We start from the raw sequence: 11400 nt of genomic DNA, 5'->3' as shown, positions 1-11400 counted from the left end.
CAGGTGTGCTTTATACTCCTCCGGTTATTCCGTCACACCTTACCGTTCTAGCAACAAGCCAATAGGATTGGAGTGATTTCATTCACGTTCAGACCTGCTTCGCCTAGAGGCGTTCCCATAGTGTCGTAACCGACGCAGTGTCTCGTTCCCCTTCTCGGGGAACCAGGGTTACATACGTAACCCGAGACGTTATATCTTCTTAATGCAGCGCTAGGGTGAGGGTTAGCTGTATATGGTATCTTAATTCTAAAAAATCTAATGAAGACCTAAAACGTGCACTGTGAGTTGTATAAAACACCAATAATAAATAAAATAAATATTGCATTATAAAACATGCTTAGCTGTAGGGAAAAGTCAGATACTGGTGATACCTGCACCTCAGCACAGAAATGAAATGACTGTCTGGATGTGGCACTCCTATACAGATGATTAGAAACCTGTATATTGTCAGAATCATGCAGAGATAACAACGGCATGATGTTCCATTTCATAAAACCATAATAAGACATGAAAGGAAATAGTGCTCATGTAAATGTGCTTTTTCCCAGACAACGAAATGATGATGACATGAAACAGACCACAAGTTGAGGGAAGTTGAATTAAGTCAAATGTCCTGAGACAGCTCTGATCCAGCAGTGTGTAAAAGCAGGCGCTGTGTGTCCGTCTGGGTAGAGATTTATTTTCTTCACCAGCAGCTCCACAACTCTGCTGTTTTCTCTCAGATTCCCCCTGCCATTCTTCATGTCTTTGTATTATTTGTGGCCTTCAGGCTCATCTGTAATAAGACTGTGTTTTCAGTTTGTCTTGTTGTTAAGCTGACTCAGTCCCAGTTTGGTATTATTGTTTCTACTTTGACTTCCTCTCTCTGAGGCAGCCTGTTGGTGTCTGTAGATGTTGTGTTACAGGCTAGTGTCTGTAATGCCGGGTTTAGAGTACATGATATTGTGCCTAAAAATGGTCTCTGTGTCAGATTAACAGATTACACGTTGGTCACCAACCAATCATAACTTGGCACTTTTCACAAAGTGCGAAGTTGACCTGTCCTCTGTTTCACAATTCCACTATGCTGCACCAACAGCATCATTTGTTTGCTTTGGTCAACATTTGGAACACATCTTGGAATTTGTTGTGGGAGAAACATTATTACTTGTTGTTGCAGAAAACTCATTTCTTTATGGGGGGACATAAAGTATTCTCTTCTCCAAAACAACTATACAGACATTAAAATGCCAAAACCCTCACAGTTTTATATTTGTTGAAGTCTCTGCACCTGAAGTCCACGCCAGCGTTCTGAGGCCTGGAATATAAATACCAATGCTTCCATCTAGTGGTCTGTGGAGGTAATGGTGCATCTTAGCAATGTGCACATTATCTGTAAAAACATGCCTTTACATGTTCACAGAATAAGGCTACAGTTCATTTCCATTAAAAAACAACTACAACAACAGAATAATAATATCTTGAATGAGTCTGAAGGTGCAGCATCGACGTGGTAATAAAACACCGTCAATTACCTCTTAGAATAAGATCCACTCACTGGAAATCTTCTGGAGCTTTTCAGCAACACCTGGTGGTTGTATATGGTAACGCCTGTCTCTGTTCAAAGATAGTGTCAGATGTCCTCTGATCTTTCTCTAGTCATCCACTGACTCCTGGATGATGACCTTTGACCTCTTCCCAGCAGACGCTATGAGGCTGTAGGCCATGACCTACAGCTGGAGAGGCCCGGTGCTCTGACATGGATAACTGAGTCAGTCTGACCTGACTTGAAAAAGTCAAAAATGGATCTGGAGCTGTTGTCATAGTAACAAGTATTTCAGCTTCAACCTGCTGAATCATGAACTCCTACCTCTAACCCGCCGACTCATTTTCAGATGCAAATTACATATTTGGGAGTAGTAGTATAATGAGTAGCAACACTATTTTACATTGCATTATATTCCTTTTATCACCAAACAAATATGTTGTTTTTATTGCACTTTTATAGTATACTGCATGCTATATCAAAGTACTCTATTATATACTTAATAGGACTGTATTCTTACTGTGTAGTTTGTGTATATTACATAGTATGCGCATATGTATAACGTAAAGCACGTCATTATTAGTACTTATTCCAATGTATACTATACTAATTGACACATCATGGCTGTCGGAGTTTCACCACTGGACTTCTACTGCACAAATATTTGCACATTTTCAGTTAGAAAGGTGAGGGATATATATATTGTATATAACCTTAAGTCTCTAAAATTTATTTAGTCTCTTAATCTGTTCTCATCTCTCTCTATGCTGCTGTAACATGGGCATGTATCATTTATTATCACATTTCCTTACACTAACCAAAAAGTTGTTGACCATACCATTTGCATTGAAACAATTAAAATTAGTAACATTTGAGTTGATTTAATAAAGATAAATTCTAGTAGACTGACTACATTTTATTCATCATCCAGTTCAATTTATAAGATTTTGATCTGCTTTAGATTTTGGCAGGATTTCATTTCATAGTTCCAATATGTTTAAGGTAATTAAATTAACTACTGTGTAGCTGCAGTAAAAATGTGTAAACATAATGACACAGGGACCCCCAACATGAGCTTCTCATCCACATTGAGGCCCTTACCATTTCTGTGTTACTGAGCTTTAGTTTGTCATATTACCAAACTGATTTGTAATTAATCTAAGAATAACAACATGCAAGCCATGGTTAATTTAAAATACAAAAAGCTTCTAAAGAAGAACTAACAACAACCATAGTGACCCCAGTTCACCTACAAGGAGTTTATTGTGCTATTTATCAGCATCAATCAGTCACTCTGTGATTGTGTTCTTGAGACATTCCATTTGGCTACTAAAGCAAACTTTTCCATTCACAAATTATAACACAAACTCCCAACACACTTTTGAAATATTTATTTACAGTACAGAACGTTCATGTACAAATCTGTTCCCGTATTAATACAGCTTATTGTTTCATACACATACATTTACAGTACCGACCCACTGGAAGTGTAGCGTGTCATTTTCAGAGAGTTGAACCATGGGAAGGTCAGTCTGCAATGTCAGAGGAATATGTGAAATGGCTCTTTAAACAGTACTTTTGAATATAACTCTTAAAAACAACACAAAACTTTATTATATACACAGAATTAGAAAACTCCAACATTCTGCCTCAGAGAAATCTGCAATATGACACAGAAACACCTGAAATAAGGAACAGCAAGCGTTAAAATAATCAAATATTTTCTCCAAGCATGGCACCAAAAACAAGACAAAATAGAAACAGGGCTGAGTTGATAGGAGCTGGTTCTGTTCAGAGGAAAGCAGCACATACGAGTTCGTGGACAGAAATCAACAAAGATTTGGCTTCTGAATTCAAAAAGCATGAAAAAAAAAATAGATGTCAGTTCCTTCTTGCTGTTTTGTAATAAGTGCAACAAACAATCCCAACTGCAAATCAGTCATCAGTACACATGGACATATCTGACTGTATACAAGCTCTACACACAGTCTTTCATGCTGCAGAGAGATTTCCTCAGCTTACACCTCTCAGCGGTATCACTACATGAAGCAGATGTATCATCTCGTATCTGTGGCAGGAGTTCATTTCTTAATACAGCCTGACTGATACATGAGCCTAGTCAGTATCTGACACCAGGGCCTCTAAGAGTTCTTCATTCTGACTGGGGACCACTGATTTGTAGTAACTGGACAGAATAACCAGACACCTATGACACCAGTATTAAAGGCCCTGAAAACACATTTTCACACATTTAACATGAACACAACAGAAAAATCCACTGCGGCCCAAAAGGTATTTTCCCCAGAGACAGCGGTTATAAAAGAGAAGCCTCCGTGTGTGAACTCAGTCAGGTTATTCTTTGTATTATGAATTTTTAAACCAGGAAGGTATATGTTTGTAAAACTTCCGCAGAGCCTGGAAAGGCGGTTATAAAGTGAAGTGTGTGACACGCCAATGTCTATTACTTATGAGCATGTGCGGTGGGGCCACACAACACCAAAGCAAACCTGAAATTTATTTATTCATGCACCTTTAATGTTGTAGGGAGACACTTAAAAATGAAATGAAACCAAGTTTTCAGGGGCTTTAAAGTCTAGGTACAGTGAGCAAAGGGTATTTGTGTAATCAATATTTACTTTTTAGGTCATCAGGATTTTTAGCCCACCTTTGAGAAACGTACTCCATTCTATTTAGCTAGATGTAAATGGGTATGGCTTCATTAAATCAGATAATCCATTCCAAGACTGTAATGGATGTCACGGAGGCTTAAAACCACCGAATGCACAGCACAACGTACAGCATCAGAGAGCATCAGATACATGCCTCAAGCACTTGCTGTCTGTGAGCTGCTGAAACACTGAAACTGGATCAGTCACGTTGATCAGTCAGTCATGTGGCTGCACTGTTTCCTGCCCCTCTGGGTCTGTCTCTGGTCATCCTACCCTGCACTCGCACACGAGTAACTGAAAAGTCCAGATACTTCTAGAGAGTCTGCTGTGGGATGTAGACTCCAGCAGACTATGTTCTAAATAATAATAATAATAAGAATAATGATGTAGCGGTTCTGGAACTCTTGGTCGTAGCACACAATTTTCTTCAGCAGATGTTTGCGTGGTTGTCATGGAATTGTAGTTCAAATGTCTTTATTTTTCTCACCTTTACATTAAAACTGGGCAATCTCCATCTGCTGAGGAAGCTCGTGTGATGTGATTGAAAGCTCCAAAAATATGGTGAGACTGTTTTGTCAGTCAAGTAAAAAGGTTTCTCATTTTAATGCCAGGTTTATTTCATTATTGAGGCTTTACATGTGGGAATTCACAACAAGCGGTTTGGAGAGGTCACATTCATCTAAATTCTTGTGTATTCTGTATGTGCCCCCTACCTATTTAAGATCCAGGCCAGAAGGTCTCCCTGTTGTTGAATGTTGGTCTGAGATGACAGCCCTAAGGAACATCTCACTCTTCAACACAAAAAGTTGAAGATCAATTTCGAAACTCTACTGTAGCCTCTGGGCATATCTCAGTGTGTGTCTACATTTGGCCAGTTGTTCACAGGGAAAATAAAAATCCAACTGCAAACCAAATGAAACAAGAGACATAAAGCCAGTGTAGCTGTTTATCAAGGTGATGCATTATGGGATAAATACGTGAGTAAATGCACTTAAAATCCAACTTAAATAACATCCGATTGACTGTAACAGCATCTGATTATACACATACAGTTTATATGGAGGGGAGTTTGTATAATCAGAAGGTCTATATTTGTTATCGTGACACTAACTGGGTGGGCTCAGTAGATGAACTCTCCAGGGACCTCCTGCAGGGCGCTGAAAGGTTCCTCAAACTTGAAGCGTTTGGAGATAGCCTTCTGCTCGGCAGCCAGGGCCTCCTTCTCTGAGGTGGAGGACTGGCGGCACTGACCCAGGGTGTAGGCAGCCATGACTATCAGCTCCTCCGTCAGCGGGCCTTCCACCACGTCCTCCTCCACCTCCTCAGCTGTGCTGCTGGGCGGTTCGGGGCTGTTGGTGGAGCTGGATGCCTCCTGGTCCTCCACTGGGACGATCACCTCCACCTCCTGGGTTTCCTGAGGCTCTAAGGACTGAAGCCAGGGGTGTGTGAGACACTGCTCCGCTGTGGCCCGATCCCTGAGCAGAGACACACATACACACATGAATACACTTGTACATTGTTCTGTGTTGAATACGTGCTTTCATATTGGTAGGAAAATGGCCCAGCCATCACTTTAACTGAACTAGTCCAGTGAGGACACTAAGGAACGTATGTCTTAGATCACTGGTTCCCAATGTGAGAATCCAGACACCCACTAGGGGTCACCAAAGCTTCACAGAAGGTCAAGAGGCCTTTTAGAGTTGAAGGAGTGTAATTGGGCTTTCACACCTACCTCGTTTGGTCCGGACTTTCGGACTTTTCAGTTTGGTCCAAACCAAAATTGCAGGTGTGAAACCTCCCCTGGACCACGGTCCGGACCAAACTGAACCATGGTTCGGTTTGTTTCTGGTGTGAAAACATTTTTTGGATGGTTCGGACTTTCAGACTATTTACAAGAAGTTTGGCGGTTGATGTGTAAACTGGAAACAAACAAATGCATGGAGAAATGCATTGAAATAAGGACACAATTATAAATCTCCCGTGAAAGATCATCTTTTCAAACAGACAGCCACTACAGAAGCGCACTGCCACATATATCTTTGGTTTCTCCTGAAACGGAGGTGCAGGAGGATTGCTTGCTGTCTCCTTTCCTGTCGGTGGTGTTATAATGTTCGCACAACGAGGACGTTTAACTGCGAATTTGAACTAGCCTTAAGTAGGCCTATAGTTGGTGCTGCAGATAGTAATGGCATAATAATAATATAGTGGCAAATATGCATATGTTAATTTTTTATTCAATTATTCTTGTCAAAGATACCCACAGAACTGTTTAATAAACCAATCAATGTCAAGTATAGGGAGATGCAACCCACATAGATGATGACGACAGGATGCAAGTGTGTCATGTAAAGTCCTTTAGTGAATTGCAGCGTGAAACCAAACCAAAACTAACTGAGTGTATCAAAATGTATCAAAAAATGAACTTCTGACTTTGGACCTTGGTGCGGACTTTCAGGTGTGAAAGCCCCCTAAGGTAAACAGATCATTGAAATGGTGAAGACTTGACCAGGGGCCATATTCTGAGCCTCAGTCCGAATGTTCTCAGCATCCAGCTGCATCATTTATATACGTTCATAGGTGAATTTCACATTTCAGAGATCTCTGGCAAAAACTGACTCAGACAAGAGCCACATGACACATGGAGCTGGCGAACACGGATACAGTGGCGAGAGTGGCAGCGATTGTCTGTTAGTAATTAGTACGCCTGCTAGAAAGCCTTGCTTCACAGAGGCCAAAACCCAAAAATGCCCCCATATGAGAGAAACACTGGTCACACCGGCATGCATTAAAAGGGTGTGCACCAAACTGGACCACTGATTGTCAAAGATAATGCAAACAACAAACTAAAGTAAATCTAAAGATCAGCAGATGGTAAAACTAAATTATAGCGTTATTGTTATTTCCTGGCTATCCCGTTTGTGTTCATAGTTCTGAACTTTTCAAATATTTTTATAGTTGCTTTGTAAGTTGTAACAGTAGAACTGTGTAAGTGTTCTAATAGTTTGTTTCACTCCTTCAGGTGGTCTTCAAAATGATTCAGGTTATTAACACATAAAGCAGTGGTCGGCAATTGGCGGCCCGTGGACCAGAACCTGCCCGCCAGCAATAATATCTGGCCCGGGGCCAGATTGCTTTGACAGCATAAAAACAAAAAATAAATAAATTGATAGCAACTGGTGCTGAAATAGATCTCAGTCATGAGAGCTACAGTTACTCACATAATCACTTCCTCTTAAGTGATTCTGCACAAATTAAAAGCACGAAAACATTTTCTGCAGCAATGCTTTATGTCAAGTTTATTGAGAGCTTTTACTTTGAAAAGTTCTGAAAGACATTTAAAAGAGTCAGTAAACGTGTGATTGGATTCCCCTGAATCTCCTCAGTGAAATGAAAATAAGCGTCCATAGGTTTATGAATGCGGATCAAACGCCGGGACGTGCACATACACTGCAGGACATGATTTATTGTGAACATGTGCAAACGTGTCCTTATAATCAATTTGTTTACAAGGGAGAAAAAAATATCCAGTTAGTTGGAATCGATTTGAAATAATTTGACTTTGTTCTGGCCCACCATGTAACGGCTTTAAAAAAATTTGGTCCGTTGCCAGACTTATTTGCCGACCCCTGACATAAAGGGTTCTTAACACAGGTTGACTCTGAGCTGGATAAACTTCACATTACTGCCAACCAGTTTCCAAAATAAGCTGTAAGAGTTTGTGTTAATGAAAGCGTTCCTCCTACCAGCCAGGCTGCTTTCAGCTGGTGTCAGTGAAGTACACAATCTATTTTCTAATGAATGCACAGTGTATGCCTCCGCTTTCTCTGTTGTGCCTTTTCTAGACAATTTGACCCCATCAGTACCACATGTGTGTCTTGAAGACATGCGAGGTGTGGACTGACTGTGGCTGTTTGCGGAGCAGCATCTGGATGAAGGACAGGGCGGCCCGGTCCAGCTGCTGCAGCTCCTCCTCGGTGTAGCTCACATTGAGCTGGGAAATGTTGAGAAACGTCTCCTGCTTGTCCTCGCCCAGGAACGGAGAGATTCCTGTCAGCATCACGTAGGCCAAAACACCAATACTCCTAAACGCAGCACATGTAGCACAGTGCAGACGGGGTTAGGGCAGGCTGATACAGAAGCATGTACAAAATAACATTCAAATACACCTTAATCTCTAATCTAAATCAGGTTTCTAATAATTTGTAGCCATGCATGGCTCTGTGGCTCTCTGGGGAACATATATTCATGTTCCTAAACACAAAGTGGCTCATTAATTCCCATCAATTCCCATCAGCCACTTTGTGTTTACTGCTGTTTACCTCTCTGTACAAAAATAGCACCACTATGTTTTCATCTAATCAGCTGCACACAGAAGAGTTTTCTTACCACATGTCGGTTGCTGTGCTTATGGGCTCATAGTTTAGAATCTCTGGAGCTGAAAACAGACATACTGGTTATCATTCAGAATGAAATCAGTGCAAACATTTGTGAAAGGTGGTAGAGGTGAGGTGGAGCAGCAACTCACCAACGTACTCCGGAGTTCCCATAATCTCTCTGAGCTCCCGGTGGCTGCTGACCATCCTGGACAGGCCAAAGTCCACGATCTTAATGTCACCCAGAGGAGAGCTGCTGGTCAGCAGGATGTTCTGAGGCTGACAGGAATTCAAAGCACACATGTTACTGGTGATAGTAGACAGTATGTAAGTAAGTGCCCTGGGCTCACACAGCTACCCTGCATCTCATTTGTGTAGTTTTCTGGACAATTCAAGACATCATATCAAGAACAAATTTCTCATTTAAATAGAATATGTGACTGTGCTCACATCACTGATCACAGAATGTATCCAGCACTTTTAGGATTTCTGCCATAGAAAAGGACATGAACCTGTTCAGGTCTTATCAGAACTGAGTGGTTCATTGTAGACATCATGGAGGAATGAGAATGGAAATGAATGGACTATACAAGAAATGCAAAATAAAGGTGGTGATGGAGAATCATGTTTGTGTGTCCTCTGACCTTCAGGTCGAGGTGGACTACGTTGTTCTGGTGGAGGAAGGAGACCCCCTCCAGGATCTGCCTCATGAGCCTCTTCACATCGTCCTCACTGAAGGCTTCGTCCTCCTGATCTGACACACACTGGTTGAAGATCTCACCTCCAGCCGCACTGAAGACACAGGAGACATACATCAGATTACAGTGCAAACATTTTCACTTGCCCCTTTGAATTTCTTCTTAGCCAAAAATCTATCCATTTCCTCTGCTCAACCCCTGCAAGGTCAGGGAGGCTTCAGCCTTTCCCAGAATGCACTAGGTGAGAAGGTAGTAGGGTACATGCGAGACAGGACATCAGTCTCACACACTCAATGTAATTTAGAGGAAACTGGAGCCCCCGCAGGAAATCCAGACTTCAGACAGTCTAAGTTCATGTTTCATCCCCTGATCAAAGAGACGGTGGTTAGATCCCCACATCCACATGTCCAAGTGTCCCTACACAATACAAATTGCTCCCTATGATTAGGCCAGCACCTTACATGGTAGCGTGCTGCCATTGGTGTGTGAATGTGTGTGTGAATGAGAGGAGCTGTATAAATGCAGACATTTACCTTACCAAAAAGATTATGAAACTTGAAACCACAAGCCATAATGGACTGGAAGTGGTGGCAGAAATAGCAGAGCACCTCCAAATATAGCAAACTAATTATATGCTTCATTTGAATGAGGCCGTTTGTACTGACTGATCACTTTCTCTCCACCTCTCACATGACAAACAGGGCTGTGACTGTAAAAGAAACAGCAAAATGAAAAATGTCTGAACCAATCGAAGCGACTGCCCTCCTTTAATTTCCTCTGACCTGAGATAAACTCTGATGGATAAACTCAATTAGACTGGGGGCATGATTGAAAGGAAAACGAGGGAGGGCAGTCAGGAATAGACAAGGCGTCCCCTCAGGGTGCTGGTGAATTAGGCTTTATCTCAGAGGAGGGTGGAGCGGGGGAGGAAGAGGAGGGGCGCCTGAAGTGTGTTTTCGTCTTTCAAGGTGAGAAGAAAAGGCCTTTAACCCAACTAGAGAGAATAAAAACACTGGCAAACAGTCTGGCGGTTAGACCTGATGCGTGGTAATGAAAGTCAAATAGACCTCCATTCTGCACACAGCTGTGTGGGCGTAACCTCACAGGTCTGATCCTGCTGTGCAGTAAGTGCTCAGAGCAGTCACGTCAAACTTTACTGAATCCTGGTTTATTTCAACTATTATTGCAGTTTCCCACCAGTAATAACAACATTGTACTGTATAAGTTGGTGGATGAGTTCAGGCAGTCAGACAGGTTTTAATGATTGAAGATGAATTGAAGGATTGTATGATACAGAGGGATCAAGCGAAAAGAATGGCAATTCATTCAAGCTACAAATCCGATTGGCAAGTTTACGGCAAGTTAAGAAATTATATAACCAAGTTGAATAAAAGGAAGAGGAAGTAGTATTATGTGATAAATAATTTTAAGTATGACAATAAAAAGCTGTGGAATACTTTTAATGGTATTATGGGTAGAACAAGCAAATCAACTCCATCCTGTTTGGAAGTAGAAGGAAAATTTCTTACTAAACTGGTTGATATTGCTAATTAATTTAGAAATAATTTTAATTGTAAAGTAAACAAATTTAGAAATGAAAGGGACCAAACACTCTGCTCCTCCATTTCAGGAGTTACTTAGTGAAAATCATCTAGTGACGGTGTCTGCCCCCCGAAATTATTTAAATCAAAGGTAAACAGAAGAGTAGCTGTGCATAAAAACCTCATAAAAATTTAAACCACAAGAGCAATAGTGCAAACTAATAGGAAAATTAAATGTGGACTCTTAAACATCAGATCTCTCTCTTCTAAAGGTGTACTAGTAAATGAACTAATATCAGATTATGATATTGATTTATTTTGTCTTACTGAAACCTGGCTGGGTGATGGAGAATATGTTAGCCTAAATGAATCCACCCCTCCCAGTCATATTAATACTCACATTCCTCGAGGCACAGGCCGAGGAGGTGGAGTTGCAGCTATCTTCGACTCTAGCCTATTAATCAGCTCTAAACCTAAACCAAACTATAACTCATTTGAAAGTCTTGTTCTTAGTCTTTCGCACCCAAGTTGGAAATCACTGCAACCAATTCTCTTCGTTATAGTGTACCGAGCACCTGGCCCGTATTCTGAATT

At 41.2% G+C, this 11400-nt stretch overlaps 1 protein-coding gene across 1 annotated transcript in view; it reads right to left on the bottom strand.

The window, feature by feature from the left end:
* Positions 1-2901: 2901 nt before the first annotated feature.
* The window catches only part of stk17a (serine/threonine kinase 17a), a 48907-nt gene continuing 40408 nt past the window's right edge, over positions 2902-11400 (bottom strand). Inside the window, exons 3-7 of the mRNA XM_046061308.1 lie at positions 9212-9359; positions 8720-8846; positions 8581-8629; positions 8097-8276; positions 2902-5669 (exon numbers count right to left, since the gene is read on the bottom strand). Of these exons, the coding sequence (XP_045917264.1) occupies positions 5315-5669; positions 8097-8276; positions 8581-8629; positions 8720-8846; positions 9212-9359 (859 nt within the window). The 3' untranslated portion in view covers positions 2902-5314. The remainder of the gene's footprint in view (positions 5670-8096; positions 8277-8580; positions 8630-8719; positions 8847-9211; positions 9360-11400) is intronic.

Source organism: Micropterus dolomieu, linkage group LG01, assembly GCF_021292245.1.
Source record: "Micropterus dolomieu isolate WLL.071019.BEF.003 ecotype Adirondacks linkage group LG01, ASM2129224v1, whole genome shotgun sequence".
Taxonomy (NCBI): Eukaryota; Metazoa; Chordata; class Actinopteri; order Centrarchiformes; family Centrarchidae; genus Micropterus; species Micropterus dolomieu.
The sequence above is the reverse complement of the archived record's forward strand: the minus strand, read 5'-3'. Positions and strand labels throughout refer to the sequence as shown.